At 41.4% G+C, this 25,313-nt stretch overlaps 1 protein-coding gene across 6 annotated transcripts in view; it reads right to left on the bottom strand.

Annotated features, from left to right (window-relative positions):
• The window catches only part of nacc1b (nucleus accumbens associated 1, BEN and BTB (POZ) domain containing b), a gene marked incomplete at its 5' end in the record, with an annotated part of 37,550 nt that extends 13,996 nt beyond the window's left edge, over nt 1-23,554 (bottom strand). The window contains 8 exons of one of the 6 annotated variants that reach the window (XM_082537689.1): nt 485-582; nt 744-1,041; nt 2,134-2,593; nt 5,687-5,908; nt 7,644-7,886; nt 9,913-10,063; nt 18,749-18,941; nt 22,300-22,697. In XM_082537689.1, coding sequence (XP_082393815.1) covers nt 485-582; nt 744-1,041; nt 2,134-2,593; nt 5,687-5,908; nt 7,644-7,886; nt 9,913-10,063; nt 18,749-18,771 — 1,495 coding nt within the window. The other 5 variants (XM_082537691.1, XM_082537688.1, XM_082537692.1 and 2 more) reach the window with 5 other exon arrangements.
• Between the last annotated feature and the right edge of the window lie 1,759 nt (nt 23,555-25,313).

The following is a 25,313-nucleotide window of genomic DNA, read 5'->3' as shown; positions in this document are numbered from 1 at the left end:
ATATCTGACAAGTCTCCTTGCTTTCTGTGCAGTCAATTCAGTGAATTGAGTGAAATTTTAGTGCGTTATTTGTAGGCTATTTAGCATTAATTAGCAGGTATCTGTACCTGGGCCATGTCAATGACAATCCTTTGTGCTAGCGTTAGCTTTTAACTGAGCACATTACCCTCTTCTTTAAATGTGGTCACTTCTTGCTTCAAACTGAAACAGACAGCGGTGACCAAAAAAGCTAACATACCATTTCAAAATGGCACTTCACAGCACAAAAGGTTACAATGGGTTGTGTACATCTTTTATATACAGTCTATGATGCAGAAGCCTGAACTTTGACATTTTAGTCACCAGAAAGCAACATGGTCTGAGGTTTAAGGCAATTTCATTTTGGCTTCACTTTTCCAAACCGACGGGTACGTCCATCTTCCTTATACAGTCTATGCATGTAACTCTCAGTATACATACACTGTACGTCTTCTGTATGACTCACATTTGACAGCGTGCAGCACTCTGTTGTCCAGAGGTTTACGACTGGGATCATTGGTTGAGGAGCGGATGCCGGTTCCACAGCTGTTAGCCAGAGTGCTCCTGAGCAAGTTAAAACAAAACAAAAATACACATCAACACATAAAATACTTGAATGGACAATGCACATCTTTGTCTGCTGTCAACAAGCGCAAAAATGATCAACCATAAAATCTTTATTATATCAGTCTTACAAAAATAACCCCCCAAAATCAGACACTGACCTGTCGAAGAACGCCGCCAGAAGGCGTCTGAGCAGCACTTTGTGGCGGGTGCCGGCGCTGACGTGGCAGTTCATGAGCTGGGCGCGGGAGATGAACACAGAGGTGCCGCTCACCAGTTCCAGCTTCTCAGCCGGGTCTCCTTCCTCATACAGCTTTGGGTGGCAGCGGTTTCCGATCTGGCTGATGAGCTCGGCGGGCAGCGATGCTAGTTCCTGCCGGGACCGCCCCCCTCTGCCCCCCCGCCCGCCCCCTGAGTCTGGGGCTAAGTCTGGCAGAGCCTCCACCCGCTCCCCGACAACTGAGGAAGGGAAAGATCGAGTGTTACCTTTCTTTTTTTTTTGCAATGAGGGTTAGGGATCATTTAAAAATTTTATATAGTAGCAACAGCTTTTCAGCAGTGATACAAAACTTCTAAAGGGAATTACAAAGGGGGCCAGCTCTCAGATGTTAAAAAAACTGGATGCAGGCCGTTCAATCATACACGTTAGCCATAAACTTTTAACATCCAGTTCTAAATGTACTTCTGTTAACCCTTGTGTGGTGTTCGTATTTTTGTTACTCAGCCAGTGTTCATGGGTCTGGTGGACCCGCTAGAGTTTTGGCTTTCCAAATTAACACTATCAAACAATTTTATGTTAAATTACTCAACAGATGTTTACTTCATCCCAATTACAAGACATATGAACAGCAAACATGGTAAATTTTTTCCCTTTACCTTTGTTAGATCACATTTATGAATTAATGTGCTTCTCGTTTTTCTTTTATATAAAATGTTATAAATAAATCAGTTATAATCAAGTGGAGTGAGTGGAAAGACACAACACATTTACACGTGAAAAAATAATTAATTGTTTAATTTTTCTTTTGAAAAAAACTGAACACGGGTCTCACAGACCCGAACACCATACAAGGGTTAATGGTCCTTCTTGTTTGAAACCACTGCATATTTACTGTAAGCACATGACGCTGCTCCTTCGAACTTTTCAGTCTCAAGTCTGATCCTAAAACATTCAATAAACAACAAACCTCGCTGTGCCCCAGTTTCCAATTCCTGCATGTAACAAAATACCGTTCGACCAACTTTATTCACCATCGTTCCATTCAAACCTCCATGTGATTGTCCTCAAACTAGTGATCAAGCAGACCATAAACAGCTCACAAACTTAAAGCAGGACCACAGCTTTCAGCGGTTTCAGTGTTTTGAACATTTCGCTCTCGCTAACATCCTCCACTATTGAGAAAGTTGGATAAACAAACTTTCCACCATTCGTACTCGTAAACACACTACAAGCGCTGCAGAGATCAGAGGAGGAAACTTTTAGACGGAGCTGCACAGTAACCCTGGAATGAACTCACCCGCTGATGCATTTATCCTGCTGTCAGCGCTTACCTGCTGCTCCGGCGTTCAGCATGCTGTACATGGTGTACATGTTGCAGATCTGTCTGTACTGCTCTTCAGTCTCATCTGCTATATCATCCTCCTCCTCATCGTCGTGGTAACTGATGGGCGAGTCGCTGGTGTACATGCTCAGGGTGCCCGGGCTCGTACCCTCTGGGGTCCCGCCGTTGTTGTTGTTATTGTTGTGGTTACTGTTGAGCACAGCTCCTCCCACTAAAGCGCTGCCTCCGCTGCCCACCAGAGAGGCGTTAGCGGCAGGTCCGCGGCCAGAAGCGTCCTGGGTTATTGTATTGGAAGAGGACGAGGAAGAAGAGGAGGAAGAATAGCGTGCGGCCTTCCTCAACCCGCCGCCCCCGCCCCCTCCTGACCCCCCTCCCCCATCACGGTTACCCCCCTCCCATAGCCGCTTGGCCACAGGGGTGCAGACCACAGAGTAGGGAGAGCCCTCCGGCTGAGGAAGAGAGAGAGGGAGAGAAACATGCTGGTTATAAACCAGCGCCTGACTGGAACACTCAATAAAACACAGTAATAAACAAATGTCATTTCATGGTTTCGTGGCTTAGAGTACAAATGGTACGTTTCCCATCTCAAGCAGCATCAAACAAATATCACTGGAGGTTCTGGCAGCACGTTTTTAATGCACATATATTGAACAGAGGTGCCGGCCTCAGCTGAAACAGAGCACACATGCTCGTTATTAGAAATGATTTGACTGTAATGAAGCGAGATGGGTTTGAGATAAAACATTCATTCAGCCACTCATTGTCAGTTCGTCAAATGCCTCCCACTGACCATCTCAGACAGGGGAAGATGTACTTCTTACAAGTACAAAATTCCAGGTCGCTATGGTCATAAGTTTATCAAAAAAGGATTTCAATAGATGATGGTGGGTTTTCTTTTTAGTACAATAGAATTCAGCTATGTAGAAATGATCTTCGGTGTCAAACTCAGGACCTTCTTTCTGTGAGGCAACATTGCTAACCACTGCGCCACCATGCTACCCTGCATCCCCGTTTGTAATTCAAAAAATCACACTGAGAAAATGACAATAAACACAAATCACAAATTCTGCATATATTATGAACTGAGTTGTTCTGGTACATGGTGTCATACCTGGGCAATGTCACACTGATGGTGGATGCTTTTTTCTCTATTCTAGCTTTAACCTCTCAAGCCTTTATCAGTTTTCAAGAATATTATATGCCTCGTGTGTAAGAAACTGTGAATTCAATATCAGTCATCTAAAGGCCCCCAGATCTGCTGATAATGATTGGACATCCTAATATTTTAGGGATTCTCCATACTCATGAAGACATAATACCAGCACCGCACCCATCTCTTAAAGTATTTTTTAATGACAGCATAGATCTGAAATTTTGCATAAGAAGAAGAATCTTTTCCCAGGAATTTTTCAGGTCAAGTTAAGATTTTTTTGTTTTGTTTGTTGCTTTTTTAATTGAGATGAATTGAGATGGAAGGGCAAAAAGGCACAATTTCACACAGCCAATAATATGTAACTGAGCTATCGGGAGTATCAAATATATGACCCAAAGGCCAGAATCAGCCTTCCAAGGGGGGGGGGGAATCCAGTCCACTGAAGGCTTTGCAGAGAATGAGAGCATGAAAATGAAAGATGCGGTTACATTTTCTGCGTGTAGTTTTGGCAGCAGAATGACAAAATGCAAATCTCAGGATGTTCATTTGCTTTATATAAAGTTTATTATTTAAAATTCCATCCATCCATCCATCTTCATCCGCTTTATCCGAGGCCGGGTCGCGGGGGCAGCAGCCTAAGCAGAGAAGCCCAGACCTCCCTCTCCCTAGCCACCTCATCCAGCTTATCCGGGGGAATACCAAGGAGCCCGAACCACCTCAACTGGCTCCTTTCGATGTGGAGCAGCAGCAGCTCTACTCTGAGCCCCTCCTGGATGGTTGAATTTCTCACCCTATCTCTAAGGAAGAGGCCAGCCACCCTTCGGAGGAAGCTCATTTCTGCCGCTTGTATCCGCGATCTCGTTCTTTCGGTCACTACACACAGCTCGTGGCCATAGGAGAGGGTAAGGGCGTAGATCGACCGGTACATTGAGAGCTTCGCTTTTACACTCAGCTCTCTCTTCACCACGACATACCGGTGCAGCGTCCGCAGCACCAATCCGTCTTTCGATCTCCGGCTCCCTTCTCGCGAACAAGACCCCGAGATACTTGAACTCCTCCACTTGGGGCAGGAACTCATCCCCAACCCGGAGTGGGCACTCCACCCTTTTCCGGCTGAGAACCATGGCCTCCGATTTGGAGGTGCTGATCCTAATTCCTGCTGCTTCACACTCGGCTGTGAACCGTTCCAGTGCGAGCTGGAGGCCATCATCCGATGAAGCCAACAGAACCACATCATCCGCAGATGATGTGGTTCTGACGAGTTTCTGAGGCCACCGAAGTGAAAGCCCTCCACCACTTGGCTGCGCCTAGAAATCCTGTCCATAAAAATTATGAACAGAAATGGTGGCGGAGCCCATCATCCACCGGTAACGAGTCTGACTTATTGCCGGCAATGCAAACCAAGCTCTTGCAACGGTTGTATAGGGATCGAATGGCCCGTAGCAATGGGCCAGACACCCCATACTCCTGCAGCACCTCGCACAGGACACCCCGAGGGACACTTATTATTTAAAATTAAAATTAATTACATTAAATGTGTCAATAAATAATCAAAATGTACTTCTTTACACTAAAAGAAAAATAGGAATATTTGTCTCAAATATGAACTCCAATGATGTTAACACTCCTGATTTAACAATCACATAAATAAATCATAACACAAGCTGTAACAGAAACTGATTAATTGGGCCCAACTTTTATTAAAATAATTATATTTAATAACCAGCCCTCTTGCTATTTTTCTAAATCGTCTGAAAATATCTGATGATCTGTTTTCTTGGCACTATTTCAATATTCAATATTTCAGTCTCTGTTTGTTTGTTTTTTGTTGTCTTTTTAACTGTGAAAACAAATCAGTGGTGGAAAAAGTCTGACGTCTACAGGTTAACATTTCACTTACAGAAATGTTAAGTGAAAATAAGAAGTAACATGCAATATATCAGCTTTAACAAGATCGCACGTCTCACACACAACTAACGTTAAATCTGCCACTGATGGGGAAACACTACACCTGACAAATATGATGATGTTTGCTTATCTATACCAAAAGTATGTGATGATGATCACACTGCCCCTAAAGAGATATGCAGATTAGCAGCACTTGACATCACATGAAAACTATTTTTGGAACTCACAACAGATGCTTTCCTCCATTTTCAATGAAAAGAAATGAACATATCCAGTATATATACTTCGTTATTAGGGTAATCTGACTCTACCTGAAGCTGAAGTAACCGAATAAGGAGTCTGACCTTTAAAAAAATTCATGTTCCTTCCTCGGAAAGTTTTTGGACTCTTACTTCATTTCAAGATTATGATTCATCCGCCAAAAAAGAAAGAAAAGACAAAAGCATGTGGGGTTGTGTAGCAAGGCCCAGACCAAACCTACCTGCTGTGGCTGTGGAGCTGGCTGAGGTGTTGTGGCTGTATGTTCAGTCTTCACCTTGGACACGAGGGGAAGGGGTGTCAGGCAGGAGGCAGGCCTCCCTACAGTGGCAGCACCGATGCCAACTCCGCCCACTCCCACTGTTTGAGTGACGGGGCTCTGAGGCTCAGAGGATGGGGTCTCCTCGGTGTGGAGACCCTGGGAGTCACAGCTTGGAGAGGAGACCTGGTGTGGGGAAAGTTTCATGAATATGATCAAAACATATTATGCCATTAGAAGGGTAAATCTACTGTAAACATACTGTATGTCTGATATCTACTCAAATCTGACGGTAGCACTGAAGACAGGTAAAAAGAGACAGCACTATTAAATATATACATATATTAAATATTTACTGAGGGAAACTTGGTTGTTTGATGGAGCTGGGCTTAACATTTCTCAAATAAGGTATCAAAAATGTGTCCAGCACTCTGTTTTAAATCTCAGGCAACACATGGCAGCAGTGGTGTAATAATTTAGTAATAAAGAACGTAAATGATGACATTAGGAAGCATCCTGAGCTTGAACAAATGAAGCCAACACTTGTATTACAAAACCTGCAGTTCCTCTAGTGGACAACAGAGGCTCGCTCCAAAATTGAGTTGATCCTCTGTCCGAACATACCCAAATATTAAATTTCCGAAAACAATCCTTAAAAGGGTGATTCAACAAACAGAGCTGGAGTCTTTGCATCATTGTTTTTATGAGGCGGAGGGGGGGGATCACTGATCTATTCTTTTTCTTTAAGGCTTAAAATTAGGGGTGTAGCTTATGTTATCAGAATATTTTGTCATTTTATTAGAAGTAACTAATAAAAAGTCTGTCCAAGAAGTTTGCACTTGGCCTCAGTTAAGAAGAAACTTCTGTTTTATTTGTATGTTACTTAGCACTAGCTAGCTAATCTTCTATACACAATCTATGGAAATGACCAAAGTAATTCACACCTGAAGTTCATGTATAATGGTACAAAGAAGCCAGAAACAAATGACCATACAAGCCATCAATGAGCCAGTGGAATGCTCCAGTAGTAGTTTAACAATAAAATAGTAATATCTGAAAAATATGTGCTGATTAAAAGGTTAATATGTTCATGTTATTGTGGTTACAATCTAAAGCAGTATAATCAAATTAAGCGAAAAGTCCTGGAGTTCAAAATTGACAGTCTCCATATTATAATGCTGAAAAGAATTCTCCTTAATGAAACATTCACACACACAAAACATATAAGGCAACTTTAAATCTAGTAATCATGAATCAAACATGGACATCCTGGCTATTTAACATCACAACACTACTGGGAACTAAAAGATCGTTCATTTTTAGCACTATTTGGTCATTGTATTAACAATTCTATCAAAAATTTCTGCCAAAATAGCTGATGGAGTAAGAAAACTACAAATAATGAACATTTTAGGAACAGTAAACTGTGATTGCACGATATGACTTTTCTAGTATCAAATCTTGTTGTATTGATCGTTTTTCTACTGGTCTACTAGCACATAGCTGGCATTTTATCAACCCTGTGTCTAGAGGTGTTAAGTGGAACTTTCAAGGAAATCAGTCCCCCTCATTAATATGCTAATTTATGCAGCCAGGCACTCCAGATCTAATCAGATCATCTGCTACTATAGAGGGAACCTGTAGTGTCAGTACGACGTTTCAATTATTCTCGATTCACGAGAACGTGTCTACAAACAGAGACGCCCCCATCACAACATAATGCCACGCATAATGTCACGCACAACAGGTAACACGGCGGCAGCACGCAGAAACGGCTATTTTTACATCTGCTTCATTTTGATTACATTTAAATAATCCTCATATTCACAGAAGTGTTCCTATGGATGCTCTTCTACATTTGCATTCAACTTTAACAGACGTTTAAATGACTCGATTTGTGATTGCTTCATTATCAGCTTACCTTAAGGAAAAACTCGGTGCCTTTCTCCATGATCTGTTGGATCTGGAGGAAGCCGGCGGTGTACATGAGCAGAAACTGGTCTCCCACATTCATGCTGAGGCGCCCCGTGTAGCAGAAGGCCAGGATCTGCTGGAAGCTCTGCGGCTGCACGGCCGGGGGTAGCTCCACCACCGAGCTCTTCCCCCCAGCATTGAACAGGTCCCGGAAGTAGGAGCTGCTGGCTGCCAGCACTGCACGGTGGGCCTGAGGGGTAAACAGCAGGGGTAGTGAAGTCGTAAGGGTTTAAAAATACATAGACTCCGATGCAGTAAACAGTATATATCAACATCCATATCCGGAGATTTGCACTTGCTCATGTTTGTTGTCAGTAAGGCAGAAGACATAAACAAACAGGAAAGTAGTAACAGAAGAAGACTAATACATTTTTATTGTTAATCTCTGGTTGAATTTATTTTAATGCAAAGCATGAAAATTGCATCCTGTTGTAAAGGAAACTTCACGTATTGCTCAACAGTAACTTTTGAAGCACTGCCAAAATTAGTGTCTTCAGGTTACGATGTCAAATTGCACTAAACAGTCCAAAACTAAGTTTATTGACTGATCAGGAGAGGCAGACAAAGGAAGCTCAAAAAATGTTGAGACTATTAGTTTTTGACCCGAGGCATCGTTTTTTTATCCTACCAAGAGATTCTCACCAAAATCCTGACACTACATGCACAAACAGTACTCCAGGCAATTCATCTGCACATTCTGGCAACAAGGAAACACGAGGACCTAGAATTACCAGCTTGTCGCTGTGTCTCTCAGTGAACTGAGTCAAGCTGCATTTTACATCCGTGCTTGTCTAGACTCATACGTAGAAGACTAAGGTTGCAGTGGCTGAGATTTTTCCAGTTCAAATACGACACCTTGGCTTGGGTTATCTTCCATTTAGTGAGTAGCTGTCAGACACCAATGTCAAAATAATAAGCTGTATTCACTCTGAGGAAGAGACTGGGAGTCAGTCTTTATGTGTAAGCCAACATGAGGCTCTACTTAAACACTAACTTTGTAAAACAAACTGTGGCAAATAAATACACCCAAGAATAGAAATGTATTGAATTGGTATGTCATAGTAATTATTAGCATGTGGAGTGGAACTGACAAGAGACAGATAATGTGAAAATATATTCATGGAGTGCAAAAAAAGCTCCCCAACAAGTGTTACACTGAACATAGTGAGAGAGAAGGGACGGCAACAGCCATGTCGCTGTCAAAGCTTCTCAGTCCCGTCAAGTTATATGTCCATGCTGTGCAGTTTGCATTAAGTCAAAAGTTACTGCAAACTTAAAAGAACACTTACTGGTGAAACGTGTGAAATACCTCCAAACATACTGCCAAAAGTATTCGCTCATCTGCCTTCACGTGCATATAAAAAAGAGTTCTTAATCCATAGGGTTTGATATGATATCAGCTTCAATTTATCTGGGAGGGCTTTCCACAATATTTAGGAGTGTTAATGGGAATTTTTGACCATTCTTCCAGAAGTGCATTTGTGTGTTCAGACACAGATTTTTGGATAATAAGGCTCACAGTCTCTGCTCTAACTAATTCTAAAGGTGTATGAGGCTGAGGTCAGGACTCTGTGCAGGCCAGTCGAGTTCTTCCACACCAACAGGAGCAAACAGAACAACACAGAATTGACTGCAAAGAATAGATGACTCCCACAGATCAGTTCGCTCACCTTGATAACAACTCACTAACAACTACATCCCTAAAAACAACTATAAAGGAATTTGATAGGCTGACACCAAAGATCAGTGTCACCAGGTCATTATCTGTCCACTGATGAAATATGGCCACAATCTCTTCTTCTCTTTTTCACTTATGACGTTGAAAAATTAATAACACTAGTGCTTTTGCATTTGGGTCATCCGACATAAATGTTGTCATAATCAGTAAAAGTTTTCTTGAGTTACAAGCAAAAACATCTTTTGAAATGTCACAGTGACATTGAGATCCTTTCATACTTTAGTGAGAGTGCACATTTCTGCCAAATTTGGAGAAATTCAAAGTAAATAGATTACAGTAAAGAGTTGTATTCAGCATGGATGGGTGCACAGACAACAAGAATGTGTTTGGCAATGAGAGTAAGCTATGTGGAGACATAAAAAGATAAATTACTTTTAACTTTAAATATGCGCTTTTGATTCTGCCTGTATTCAGGTCAAACAAAAACGGCGTTAGCTATATTAGTTTGAATGAAGTCGTCAAAAAACTTAATTCTGACCTTGAAGGCATGTCCCTTGACGACCACGGAGACGTCACAGTAGAGGCCCTGCAGCCGCTGCTCGTTCAGACACTCCAGGACATTGTTGCCAAAGTTAGGGATCGCCATCTGCAGCGTCTGAGCCATAACGCTCTGCCCAGCACCACAGGGTCTGCAGGAAGTAGAAACAAGTTAGTGTGTGGATAACAGGAGCACTGGAAGGTTAAAAAGGAAGGAGTGGGTGATGGAGGAAAGGAATTATCTGGAAGGACGGTAGATGACGGGATGATGGGGACATACAGGTAATTGGCAGGAAGGTCAGGAGAGTTGGGAATTGGTACAGGAAAAAAATGAGAGACGTGATGGAAAGGAGACGATAAAATGAGGCAGCGTGACAGGGGCAAAGGAAACCAAATAAATGAGTTATGAGATAAGAGCGCAAAGAAGAACTGGAAAATATGCAAAAAACACAAGCAAGGCAGAGTTAAGGAGGGACGAAAGAGACTTAAAATAAAGAAATGGGGTAAGTAAAGTGTGTGATGATTAATGAATTAAGTATCTGGTAAACAACTTTAATTCAAAACTCTATCTTTCAAATGAAACAGAATTTGGGGCCACCAGCCACAGTTACATAAGCCTTTATCTTTTTTCTTTAAAAAAAAAAACCCCTTGTTTCATGACATCTAATTCTCAGTTAATAAACTGTTTTGGTGGTTTTTGGCCTACTTTGTTATTTTCTTGTCGTTGCTTCCCAGTCAAAACACAGCCTCTTACATAACTCATCTATTTCACTCGTCTTCGTCACCATCCAACAAAGAAGCTTGTGATCAAAAGTGGAAGAACTGTCAAAGTACAGAAAAGGAATAAAATAAAGCAGGACTTTATCTCTAAAATCGGTGTTTCTCATGACTGAAGTCATCACTTTTTTGGTTTTGTTTAAAAATGCACAATACAAACACAGAACGACTCGAACGCCAAGTATGACAAAGCAGAAGTAAACAGACGAGAGCACAAGGGTGAGTCACGACTCCACTGAACAAATACGTTATATAGAGGATCGTGGCCTCCGAGTGATGGATGGTGGCCGAGCTTAGCTGACACCGACAAGTATTTGGAGCGCAGCTTGTGGTGAGGAGCTGATGATGATGAGCTCCTACCCTGGCTACAAACCCAAAAAAACCACTAATAGGAAACTGATTAGCCTCGTTCCTCCACTAGGAACGAGGCTCACAGACCAAGCCTAGAACCTACACACCAGCTTTCTAACTCCGGTTCTCCTCATACATTTGCGGGAGTGTGTACAGTGATGCAGCAGCAGACACTTAAAGGTTAAAAAATATCATATATACAGCTTTTCTTGAGGTTGCTCCCTTCTGGGGCTGCACCAGCAGATGATCTGCTTCCCTCTCACCCTATTCCTAAAATCTAATTCTGTCACACAAATACACAAACTTCATGTCCTCTTTCACTACATCCATGAACCTCCTTTGTGGGATTCCTCTTTTCCCCCTGCTAGGCACCTCTATATTCAACATCCGTTGTCCAGTAGATCCACTGTAGGTGTTTTTCGAACAAAGACTTTTTGGGATTCCCAAAGGGTAACTACTTGGGGTCCACCGATTTTTCGGCGGGCTGATATTGTCGGTCAATATTAGCCATTTGGTCATCTATTGGCAGACAAAGGAAAATACACAAAAACTAACTGATCTGCGAAGCATGGGACAGAGCATTATAGAATAAATAAATTTAACAGGTTTTGTTAAGATGTGTCTGAAATAATAAAAAACATACTTGCAGATACATCAGATTTTTAAATCACCAAATCCATATCAGTCTTAAAAATCCTTTATTGGTGAGGATCTAGGAGCTGTTCCAAGACCTACTTACCTCGGACAGCGTTTTTTCTGTTTTCATTTTAACCACTAATAAAAATGCGAACATGACAAAATGGCATTTGACACTGCAGCAGCAACAACAACTGCAAGGAGATAAAGCATGAAACACCCAGTATAACGTCATTACGCTACATGTGGCGTGGACAGAATAGTGTAGCATGAAATGCAAGCTAAATCTTTAGTCAGTGTTGTGTGGTTTGTTTTTTTTACTTTGGTCAGCTACATGATGATTCGCTGGTATTACACAGCTAAACTTTACATGGATTATTTTTGTCAGTCATCAGCAGTGTTGGTCAAGTTACTTGAAAAAAGTAATCAGTAACTAATTACTGATTACTTCCCCAAAAAGTAATCCCGTTACTTTACTGATTACTTATTTTCAAAAGTAATTAATTACTTAGTTACTTTTTAAAAGCACGATTTGCAACATGAATAGGTAATAAAGCGATAGATCTTTCAGCCCAATTCTACTTTTTCTACATAATCCATCATACAAAATGTAATCAAATGGAAAAGTCTCTTTTTTTAACTTGTTTTATCAGTTTTAATCTTTTAACTTTATGCATCAAGAAAAAATTTAATTATATGCAACATTCTCTGACTTGAATAAATTAGTTTAACATTTAAACCTATTTTCTACACATTCCAGCACATAAGGAACAACTTGTGTTTCTAAGGCGAATATTTTTTTTCATAGATTGTCTCCTGCTTTGTGAGTAGCTTGAGTAGCAAGTCAACATCTTCCACACAAACTATTGCCAACTGCAACAACCTGCTAGCAACCAAAACAACAGCACCAAGTGCCTCTTTGAAGCAAGGTTCCCATTAACAACTGCGAGAAAAACCTCCCCAGCTTGTCATAGAATACACATTTTTTCCTTGCGAGTAGAAGTTACCAGATGGTTGCCTAGTTGGTCTCTAGGCCTGTATGACTGAGGCCTTACTCAAAGGTCTCGCTTGTGATGTAAAATACTTTCCCTAAAGTTGAAACTAAAAAAGAAAATGCAAGAGGTTCTCAAGGGAACTAAGAACCAGTGCCACTTGAGAAATAGCTTCAAATGTTTTAAAGTATCAGATTTCTATGCCTCTGAGCTTATCAATTCCTTTATCAATGCCTGCAGGTGCTGGCAGTGTGCACTTTGATTGCAAAACAACCTCATACACATGTCTAGTGCTACCACATAAAGGAGTTATGGCAGAGAGGAAGAAGAGGCTCAGAGCATGACTTGATTTCACTAAGAAAGAGGAGAACAGTTGTGTTTACAAAGTCACAAAGTGATTATTTCAGGTAGGGATGGAAACACCAGCAACATGCTGAAACATCTTACACACAACGTGAGCTTCACTTCCATGTATGTGACGCTCTAAATACATGCAGAACAAGTGCTGTTGCTACTGTCGCCCAACAGTGCTGCTCAGTGGTAACTGGCACTAAATAAGCTGAAATATAATAACATTAGCACCATGCTTAAAGCTTAAATTGAGGGTTGGGAAGAGGGTTCAGAGGGTTGGGAAGCTCATCTGTAACCGGAAGGTTGCCGGTTCGATCCCCCTGCTCTCTCTCTCTTGAGCAAGACCGCCTGCTGGTGTTGGCCAGAGGGGCCGATGTTGCGATATGGCAGCCTCACTTCTGTCAGCCTGCCCCAGGGCAACTGTGGCTACAACTGTGGTTTACCTGCACCAGTGAGTGAATGAATAGTAGAATTGTAAAGTGCTTTGGATGCCCAGAAAAGCGCTATATAAATGCAATCCATTATTATAAATTAAAACAAATGCCACACAAACATGCTCTCATTTCCTCCACCTCAGATGCCAGCTAGCATTAAGCAGTACTCTGTTTGGGACTTTAGATAATGAAGCTGTTCTGACAAAAAAACCTCGCTGTACTCATTTTCTCACATAATTGAGCCAAGAATTGATAAAGAACCAGATCAATAAGCACATCACATTAAAGAAATCTACAAAATCTTATCAATTCCCATCTCTAGCCTTGACACAAAAAACTACCTGCCATTCAGAATGGGAAAAGCGTGACTGATCCATGTTGCTTATTTGAACTGTCACAGGAATGTTAATGGAAACCTGGATGTAATAGCATAAATCATCAAAGTGCGCCGATGCAAAGAGCTTCTAGGGTAGGTACTTCAATTTCTGGTAAAAGTTTTCAATATCTGGATTCAGATTTTTTCATAACAACTTACTGCCAAACACGCCTGTCCCTAGCATGTTTCAAAGCCTTTCAGTGACTTTTTAAAAAGTCAAAATCATTGACTCTGGGACAATGAATCATGTACTATTCTAGTCTTCTTAACTCTGATCTAATATTCATCACACATCTGACAGAACTGCTGGATCACTTCATCAGCTGGAATCAATAGAAAAAACATCTTGATAATAAGAAATTGCTCACCTGACGTATATTGTAATCTTGAAAAGGTCTAGAACTCTGTAGGTCATTACTTCTTAAAGTCTGATTAACCTCCCTCACTTGAGGTCATAAACAGATTGAGTACAGTTTTATTATGTAGACACATCATCAAATCACAAAGAGCTCATGTTATAGAAGAATATTTATTCATCTCTGGTTTACAATAAAAGAAGACAATTTGACTGTCATTAGCTACTTTATAATACAGGTTCCTTCACCCCCACGCCACATGACCTGCTAATTGTGGCTTTCTTTATTAATTTACATCACCTGACTTACTGTTTACTTTACCGAGGAATGGCAGAACTGGCTTCATGCCTGAGTACACACCGTACTCAGGTCTTAGGTAAATGTTAAAGGATTCAAAATGCCACCATCACACAATACAAAAATGATTATTTGGAACGTAGGGTATTTTGCCTTAATAACCAAGAACAAACTTCTGGCAGACTAAATTAAGTTTACCTTTTATATGACAAAATTGATCACATGTGAAATGTTAAAACTGCAATCCAATTGTTAAGTGATGACGTGACGAATCCTACTTCCGGGTCTAAAGTAGTCTGCGTTTAATATGGCTTTTGTGTTGTTAACATGTTTAATGTTATGTATTTTCTTCTATTTAATCTCAAAAAGCTCCTAAAACAGTCAGTGATCACTGTTGACCTCCCTCGGCTTTTATTACCGCTAATCATTTATTTAAGCTCAGTTTTTAAAACCTTAGGATGTAACTACAGCCCAGCCCATGCAGCAGTATATGAATGACTAACCTCGTATTGTGGATGGATTATCTCAGTTGTTCTCCTGGCTGAAGTTTGGTCCTTTTACAGCATCCTGCCATGCGATTACATTTGTTCCTGACCACCAACAACACTCACGTTAACTTTTATCCAGTGGGAAAAAAGTTAGCTTGTTTATATTATGCTAACATAGCTGTGTAGCTAGTGGTCACGTAGCACATCATTATATACCAGCTAGCCCAACTTCAGTAACCCTACAAACGTCACTGCTGTTTAGTTTCCTGTCTTGATTTATGCTGGAAGTGATAGCAGAGCTGTACGTTTTAATTTGTTTCCAAAACCCCGCAGTCAGGACATGCTATATTGTATTTAGATAGAAGCTAGCGAGCTAACTCCCTGCTAACTTCTAACTCCATTAAATGTCATAAATTCCGTTTTCATGGATGCCTGGATGTTAAACTCAATTGTTACACCTGGTAGAGCAGAACGCTGATCATTTTATTAAAGATGAAAGACTTTAGACAGTTTTCCAACTCTCAGTAATGCCATAGTGATCGTTTGATATATGGACCTGCAGCGGAGTTTAGGTCCAGACACGGCTAGTGACGTCAGACTGAACAACCGGATAAGTAGAAATCAAAAACAGGCAACCCCCCCCCCCCCCCCCCCCCCACGAGAAAAAACAATAAGAAAGACAACAAACATAAGAACCACAGCTTTTCTTCACCTTTGTCTAGTAAAAAGCCATGGTTATGCACATGCTCTTATGCCATGTCATTTGCCTTCGAACAGTCGAACAGGACTCAAAGCCATTCTGCATTAAGTGAATTTAAAAATGTCTTTGCACAGTGGATTTTATTAAAATTCAATTATAATTTTCTAGTTAATGTGAAATATTCTACAGCCTGGCCAGAAGTGAATGTGGGCTTTTAGGAAGTGAAAAAAAGCAATGGACAAGGGGTGCACTGGATTATCATACTGTTTTCATAATTGATGAAGGCCAAAGTAAAGTTTGATTGATTCCCCGGCCTTACTTTTTGCTATTTACTCTCAATCTGGGTTTGGCCAAAGTATTCCATCTAGATTTTCTAAAGCCAGAGGCCAGGCTTAAAACAGTAAGTCAAACTCCAAGTATCTCCAGTGATTACAGTCATGATCTGATTTAACAAGTGATTTGTTGTGCAGCTGTAATGAACAATATTAAGTCAGCAAAGACAAATGCCGAATAAGAAATGCTGATGCATAACTTCCCCAGCACTACACTTTGGTAGTTATCCATTCAGTCACGAGTGAACAAAGAAGGGCAGAGGGCTTATAGCCTTATAGTACAGTTTTTTTATTTCATATTTCTGTATAGTTTTTTTATTTCATATTCTGTATAGTTTTTCATATTTATATCCTGTTCATATCCTGTACATAGCTTGTACTCACTACAGCCTGTACATACATATAGTTATAGCATATTCATAACATACTTCATACCGTGTACATTATAACATACCATAATAGATCCATTTCTGTAATATACTCACATATCTATATTATTGCTAATATATATTTGTAATATATCTATATCATGGCTAAAGCACTTCTGGATGGATGCAAACTGCATTTTGTTGCCTTGTACCTGTGACATGTGCAATGACAATAAAGTTGAATTCTATTCTATACTATCATAAACAAAATGTATCCCCTTACAGGAAATTCCATCGCCACTTAACTCAAGCACAATAGCCCTTTTTAATGCTCATAAATGGCAAATACATGTTTAGTGGGTGGAGCTCAGTTGGTGACAGAAAGTGAATGTTTTCCAGTTTCATATCTTGTGGGAAAACCCAGCAAATGTACTGAAGACAATTCACTGACGTACCAAATACAGCAGGAGGCAAGGCCATAGCATGTAACTGTAAAAGACGTAGGCTATGGACTTTCCACACACTACCTCTGTTCTGAAGAAGTAACAGTGAGGGAACAAATTGTGGACTTTTAGATCCCCTGAGAGAAATCCTCTATAACCACATAGTCACATATCACATTGTTCAGTCTACTGAAAGTGGCAGCTTTGCAGTTGCTTTACTAACTACATCTCTAACTGTTCCTTTATGTGTGTTTAAGATCTTCTATCTTAAAAATGCACTCAAATTCTGAATGGTTTTGTTCACTTTAATCTGCTTATTTAAGCGTTGGAACTAACATTATTCCTCATCGCTAACATTAAGATATCACAATGCTCTTTGTCTAAAAAGTGTTACCTTTCTCATGAAGTCCCAGACTGAGGCTGAGAAAAGGCAACAATGGCTTACACTCCAAATTGGTCTACAAACACAGATGGAAATCTTACAAGCAAGCACGACATGGTCCCAAGTCTGTAACTGACAGACTGTTGTGACTATGCTGGACAGCTTTTTCCTTTGGGTCATGCTGCTAAAGCAAGCCACCATCAGTTCGTTCTTTCTACAGGAAACCAACAACCAACTTGATTTGGTTCAAATGCAGTGATCTGAGTGTAAAACAGAATCTGCCTACTTCACAATGCACTTTATTCCTGAAAAAAACTATCATGCAACAAATAAACCTACAAAGGGATTGGAAGCACCACTTTGCAAGGAAACTGGACATAAACTGATGATAAATGGGCAGAAAACCCCCCAAATACTCATACAATACTGATACCATATGTATGTCCATGTTTTTCTCTTGTAGATAAAAAAAGCTGACCAACTGTCAAAGTGACAACAACAAAGTTTACATAAATTGAAAGTGAGTGTGTAAAAATTTGTCTTACACCTCCCAATTCAACTCCATGATTCAAGCTGCTGTAGGACAAACATGTTTTAATCAGCCAACATATCAAGAACATTAAATTTAGACTGCACCCCATGAATGCTGCGGCCAGCTGGCATGTTTCTGTAACAGTTTGGACCGGCTCTGCCCCGCAGTTTCTCCCTATCTATGGAAATCTATCAATCCATTGTTTACCTCAGCTGTCAATGCTGGTTGAAAAGCATCTACCCTTATTTAATCTAAACGAGGCTGTAAAACTTTGTGACAAAATAAGGATACAGGTCAGTGTTTCAAAGAAGCTCACTTCTATCTGATGACAGCCATACCGCCGTATTGTGGTTTTTGCCACAATAGCCGCTGGTAGTCAAACTATCCCTGAAGTAACTTTGTTGGAGTCTCTGGAGAGAATAAACTTCCATGAGATAGGAAAGTGTGATTTTTAGGGTATCGTGAGGGAACATGGTGACTTCCACAAACCACAAACCTACTCCTGTGTATTTTAAATTTATATTAATGATTTTTTTAATTGACTGATGTAAGTTTTTAAGTTTAGGAGAACGCATCAATTAGTTGGAAGACATAATTGTTCACTAAAGTATGTATATTGATGAGTACAATTTTTTTTTCTATTAAATAACCTCAAAAAATGACTAACTCCACTGTTAAGGGGTGGGTTGTTTTTTGTTGACTTGCTCTCTCACAATAACACAAAGTGGGTAAAAGGCAGACATACAGATTTCTATGCAACCAGATTCAGCCCAAAAATCGGATCTGCAGCAATACCTCTAACTTTGCTGAAGTGGTGACAACAGCTATAACTTTGTCATAAGAACAAGCCAAGACACATGACAATGCCTCTAGTTCCAAACCCACTTAATAACTGCACATTCAGCATACAGCCCAAAAGTGACCAACGCTTTAATCACCGGGAGTCCTTCTGGGAAACGTTGACAAAGAAGGTTTTGCAAAGGTTAACAAAACAAGAAAATTACAACTTTTCGCAAACTAACCTCACTCCTGGAATGGCTTCCATCGAAATTACAAAACAAATGTCTGGAGGTGGATTTTTCCCTCTAAACCATAACTCCTTCAGTTGAGCTTCTCCTTGGCCGGTAATAAAAGGCAGTGGCTGTATGGTGTGAAGCTTCCAGGTGTGAATGGTGGGTGCTGCTCTGGCATGCACGCTCAGCAAACCTTCACTGGCTGAAAAATAAAGGGTGAACAAATTGGACTAAAGCAGTCCTGAGCTCCTGCCTTACGCCTACATAAGGGCAGCGCTGAGAATAGGGGGCCATCATAATTAATTATGTTTATAGTGACTAATTAAATCTGATTGATGCAGGCATGAAAACTATGACAGTGGACTGAAAGGGAAGAGTAAAATGTGATTACTTACAACTCCACTGCCACACATTACATCAAAAGCATTTTAATTTTTGTTTTAATGAGGCTTGATCTAACCTGCACAGATCAGCCTTGGCTATCAGCATTTTTATATACAGATAGACAGAGAGATAGATTTCAACACTAGCCACCACATAAAGTGGAATATAATGCCTTAAAATTGCAAAATATTACTATGTTTATTAATTGTGTAAACTGCTCGACAATATAATTACACTTAATTAATTGTGCAGTCCTGTTCTGTACGAGGACAATTATGATCACAAACGGATTATTGGATTGGGAGCACTCTGTACAATTTGTTCTGTAAAAAACAGTCTCATTATATCGGGTCTCTGTTACCGAGTGCATTGTATATAGGTTAGTTTTCTCCTACCTTTTCTTTTTTAATCGATAAAGCTTTGGCAATAAGAAAGTTCGTTTGTGCCTTGCTATTGTACCTGGACACGTTATTGTGGCTTGACAGTTTGTGTCGATGTAAAGAAATCAATATGCATTGAATAAGTGCAATTAAAATTCAACTGTAGAGGCTCCGAGTGATATTTACTCAGCGCAGTTTGGGTCCTATACAGGATTTGTTTACACGCATTACTTCTACTTTAATCAGAACACAACGATCTTACTGGGAAATGTGGGTCGTTGTCTTTACAAAACAGTGTTTTGATAGCGAAGAAAGTCTAAAAATGACTGTTTCTGATTCTATGGCACTAAAAATGCACGATCTGCTCCGCTAACATCTGCACTTCCCATGGCCTTGAGCAAGCAATTGAACTGACAAATGTCCCAGTGGAGCATCTCAGCGACCAATGGTGAGATGTCTGTGGCTGTTTCCAGGTGTAAATATGTGCAGTCGTATGAATAATAAGAAGCTGCCAAGACAAAGCATGTCTGCTGAAAAAATAAATAAATAAAATCTCCCCACAGTATTCGAAGACAAAAAGAATAAAAATAAAGCAGCGAACGCATCGAGTGACAGTGTGCACAGTTGCTGATAATGACAATAATATGCTGGCGATGCTGATAAAAGTTTCAACATTTTAAAAGCAGAACATTTTTTTTCATGCAAGCTGGTTTCCATTCACACTGCTTCATTGACATGTCATGTCACACAGGGATATGGTACCAGGCACCTTTTGCTCCTCACAGGTCAGAGGTCACAATAACTTCCAAGAAACAGAAAAGGAGAGTTAACTCACACTACTTGACCCTTGCCCTGTATTCCCCATGTGCCCCACTATGTGCTTTGACTCCACAAGAAAAAAAGAGTGTGTGACTGCGTGTGTGTTTCAATCATCTGCAACTTTGAAAATTGTTTTCCAGCACCAAAAATAAAGCAAAAATATATATATATACTCAGGTTTATGCAAACTAACCACATGCTGCTGCTAATACCAAAACACCAACATCAGATTACCGCAGTCATTTTGCTGCCAGATAATAAACCCGAGCAACCACGTGAACACGGGCTTTTGATATCAATATCAATCACTGCCTAATCATATTCAGTTTCCTGGTTTGGGGAGGTTAAAGGTGGCCTGTTAGCAAGTAGCAGGCTAAAGCTAAGGCTAACACTGGCAGAAGTAAAAACAGTTCACACATGCACACAACTCACAAACAAGGCTCTAAATCACGTGTAATAAACGCCAGCCTTGGGTGGCCTTTAGTTTGCAGCCGTTTGGGCTAGAAATCCTGTATTTACCGAAACTCGTGAGCAGACAGGCATCACAATGTGGCTATAGTCGTAGCCTCCCTTGAGCACGACTAGAGCAGAAACTTCAAAACCGAGATATCATTTATACACATTAATTATACATCAATTAATCTCACATGAAAGTCTCGCAGAGTCTCGCTGGCGGACGCCTCGGAGAGAAACAGCCCGCCGCCACCAGCGGTGCAGCAGGGCAGTCAGAGCGGGCAGAGAGCTCTCGGTGCCCCGCCGTGTGCCAGCCTCGATGCCCGGTAGAATTTGGGAGTCCTCAACTGGCCCGGGCCGGTGTGTGCGTGCATTCAGCGGAGGGAGGGGGCGAGGGAGGGGGCGGCAGCGGAAAATGGACAAAAAAAAGGAGAATGAGAGAGCTCCTCTTTTTTATTTTTGAATGTCAATGATGGTTTTTAACTGCCCTCAACACACACGTTTATCGTCTGGGGGACCAGGGGTACGAAATATGGCACAAAAATAGTCGGGGGCGGGGGGTAAAATATTCAGCAGTTCCCGTCTCCCCTCCACTCCGTGCCAGCGCGGTGTGATGTCCGTTAAGACCGAGTTCCCTCCTCCTCCTCCGGCCGAATGGCAGCTACCAACATGGGACAGACACGCGTTGTTCCCCCTCCAAAATGTCGCTTATACTATATCACAGCGAATAAATGCTTTATTGCATCTCCACCAAAAAGCGGACTCGGGAACCACGCGGGGCTATCTTCACTCTGAGGAACTAAGATTCTTAAGGTATTTTTCTAAAGGAGAAGCGGGGGGTCTACAGCGGAGGGCGATCCTGGCACTCCATCTTTAGCCGACATCAACAGGTCATCCCGGGACACAAATGCGCTGCAACTGTGGGCGAGACAGACGGATGGATCCGGCATGGCGAGAGAGGAGAGGAGAGGAGGGGAAAGGAAAGTAGGGGGCTGGCTGTAAAATCTTAACCCATTTACCGACAGCAGCCTATGCCATGAGATTACACAAATAAGCAACTACCAGCGTCGTTCAAATGCAGCAATGTCTAAAAGGAAGAGGGGAATAAATGCACCCCTCGCTCAAACCTCAGGTAGTTTCTGAGAAAGTTCAGGAATGCTAGAGAAAGAGGAGCATAGGTCTCACGAGAAGACAGTCGCCCAGGGGTAGCCCGAGGCGACGAGTGAGTGGTGCCGGTGTGAAGTGGTTAAAGTTTTGGTCTGTCCCCAAGCACCCATCCCCCATAGGAGCCAGCACAACTTTACCACCCCACTCCCCTAAAAAACAATAGCCTAACCTCCACTTCAACAAAACGCCGAAGTCCCATACACCACCCCTCCATCTAAATTCACCCACAGAAATGTAAGCATATACAAACACGCAGTGGTGGGCACGGGCAACTAGCAAACCCGGTCCCCCAACCACCCTCCCCAACGGGCCGAGTCCGAACCGTTACACACGGTGACCCGCCGAGCTTCCACTCACCCCTCGGCTGTGTTCGCTGGAAAGTGTTTCAATGGAGGAGCAAAGCAGAAGTGGTCTAGTGTCTCCCTCCGCCTCACTACAGACACTCATTCTCTGTGACTGTACGCCGTGAACCAGCAGCGGAGCACGCATACACATACATTACTTTGCGAGCGCGCAGGATGTCGGGCGTGCACGCACGCACACACACGTGCCAGCGAGAAGAGCGCGGAGCTATCGAGGAGGACGCAGAGGAGCAGAGCGGGGATTTTTTTTGAAACTCTCCCAGGGGTTGCAGACAGATCGCAGAGCTACCGATGGACAGACAGACACACACACAGAGGCTGTATGCACTATTTTATTGGGCACTTTGTTTACTGTGTGCTATATTGTCAGCAGGTCACAGGTGCGTAATCTAAAATGACTAGCCCACCTATTGATGTATTATTAGTGTCTTTACATCAAAAAAAGTCAGAGTTGCATGATGTCATAACTTCAAACCAAAGTAAAATAAAAAAGTTTACCTCAGTGGTAATCAAAATAAACCTCACCAAATCTTTAATTTGTCTCCAAAGCCTTTAAAAACAAGTTAAGGGGTAAATTATAGGCTCGCCCACACACTCACTCTGTTTTCATTCAGTGCAGACAATGCGGAGCAAAGTTTACATTTTTCTGCATTTAAAGATATAGCGATTTTTTTTTCATGTCAAAATGCATAGATGTTTTTTCATCGCTTTTATTCGTTTTATACGAGGCTAAACTGTTTTGTTTTTTCGTTTTGAAAGATGGTTAAATAAGACAGAAATAATTTAGAAAGCCGGTAGAAATGCATAGAAATACAGAAATAGTCACACGGGTAATGTAAATACAGATGTAGCCCAACAGCAATAAAACTGGCGGTAATCAGATTACATCCGAAGGAATAACGGATCACGGGTTCGAGCCCACGCGCCGCTGCGGGCAGGTAGACTGCCAGCGTCCCCAGCCGACCCGACCGTCTGAGCCCCACCCACCAGTCCACCCACTCAACCCCACTCACTCACCGGCGTGTCTTTGGTGCTGGAACCAATTCCCCTCCGATGCCCGACACCGCACGGACGTGAAGCCTACCGGGCCGGCGGTTCGATCCCCGCTGTCTGATCTGTACTGAGAGTGCGTCTAGACTCCGGGCAGGTGAGCCCTCCGGGGCCTCCAGGCGCTGCGCACAGTGAATACTAAACAGGATGAGACTGCATTCAGGCACGGCACTGCGCTCCCCGCTCTCTCTCCCTGTCATGCCAAATACTATTAACTCTATAATTCTCCTGTGTCAGATGTATAGCGCCACGCTCTCTGGGCATTCATTGTCACAGCGCCCCCATCCAGATGTTCAGGCTCGTGTGCGTACAGTAGAAGCAGAACTCTCTATTTTTTATTTTTCCTCTTATTTACAGTCAACCATGTCCCATTTTGTGGAAGCTGGCTGCAAACCGCTCAATAAGCAGATGGTAGATATTTGATAGTGAATACGAGAAAGCCTGCTGTATATGCAATATATTGCTTTTCAGTGTAAGTCATTCGCTCTACTGTTCAAGTTGTAACCTATAAAATATTTGTAGCCAGGTGAAATTCCAAACAGCACAGAAAACAAAAACCATCTTTAGGTAATCAGGTATAACTTACACTTCACCAGGAGAGCTGGAGCTCTGTTTCAGGAATAAAATGGTAACCATTGCTGTACTTATTTTATTTTAATTTCAGGTTGTTGGGTCCCCCGCCCCCCCAAATTGCTTACATTAAAACACAGCGTGAGATCTGTGCCAAAAGCGCACATGCCCTCTCTGCATGTCAGCTAAAGGACAATCTCAGGATTGAGTTTGACAGTGTGTTCATTTAGACTGATGTAACAGGGAAATAAAGGAAATGTTCTTCTACCACACAATATTAAAATAATACAGGTTAACCCAAAATACAAGCTGAATCTAATCTGAGAAACAAGAACCAATTTTACTGTATATAAATAAATAAGATTGTGGGAATTGTATCAGATATTTATATATGGCATAGATGTTGCCCGAGGCAGTGTTTATGCAAAGTTTCATCAAGATTGGGCACTTGTCTAGGATGCAATAGTGAACACACAAACATACATATACTACAATCATCATTATCATAATTATTTATATTATTTATATTATCTTCATTATCATCATTATTAGTAGTAGTATTAGTAGGATTGTTGTACAATGTATTACAATGCAAAATGTGCAATACTGTAATAATTCAGTTCAGCTATTTTATTGTTAGCACACGCAGAAGACTTGTTAATGTAAAAAAAATATAGTGAGAGAAACTGTACTTAAACCAGTAATGGCTTTAGCAGTTGTTACAGTACTCATATAGCTACAAGCTACAACTGTGGTTTCCCTTCACCAGTGTATGAATGTGAGAGTGAATGAATAGTGGTATTGTAAAGCACTTCGAGGGGTCCCGAAAAGCGCTATATAAATGCAATCCATTATTATTATTATTATCATATAGAATGCTGTAGTGTACATTTCCATACATCTTATGCTTCAGTAGAGCTGTAGGTGTAGCAGAGCACCTTGTTGAAACCTGAAAAAAACATGCAAGTATTTTATCAAAATAATCTTGGCCTCAATGCAGGCTCGTAGTAAGACTCATAAAAGTTGCAATCAGCTGATTTTGAAGGCATTTTCTGTGGCACACATTCAACAACGTGTGGAAGCATTCCTCTGAGATTTTGGTCCATATTTGACATGACAGCATCACACAGTTGCTGCAGATTTGATAGCTGCACATTCATCATGTCAGCCTCCCATTCCACCAATCCTGAAAGTTGTCTACTGGATTGGGATCTGGTGACTGTGGACACTACTTGAGTACAGTGACGGATCTGAAGGATGGATCCATGCAAAGATGCCTCACACCAGACAGCATTTTTCCAATCTTCGCTTATCTCATTTTTTTGAGCCCCTGTCAACTGTAACCTCAGTTTCCTGTTCTTAGCTGACAGCAGTACAGTCTGCTGCTGC

This window comes from Aulonocara stuartgranti (genome assembly GCF_965226115.1).
Source record: "Aulonocara stuartgranti genome assembly, chromosome: 6".
In the NCBI taxonomy this organism is placed as follows: domain Eukaryota; kingdom Metazoa; phylum Chordata; class Actinopteri; order Cichliformes; family Cichlidae; genus Aulonocara; species Aulonocara stuartgranti.
Note: the sequence above shows the minus strand (reverse complement) of the source record. Positions and strands in the feature narration are given on the sequence as shown.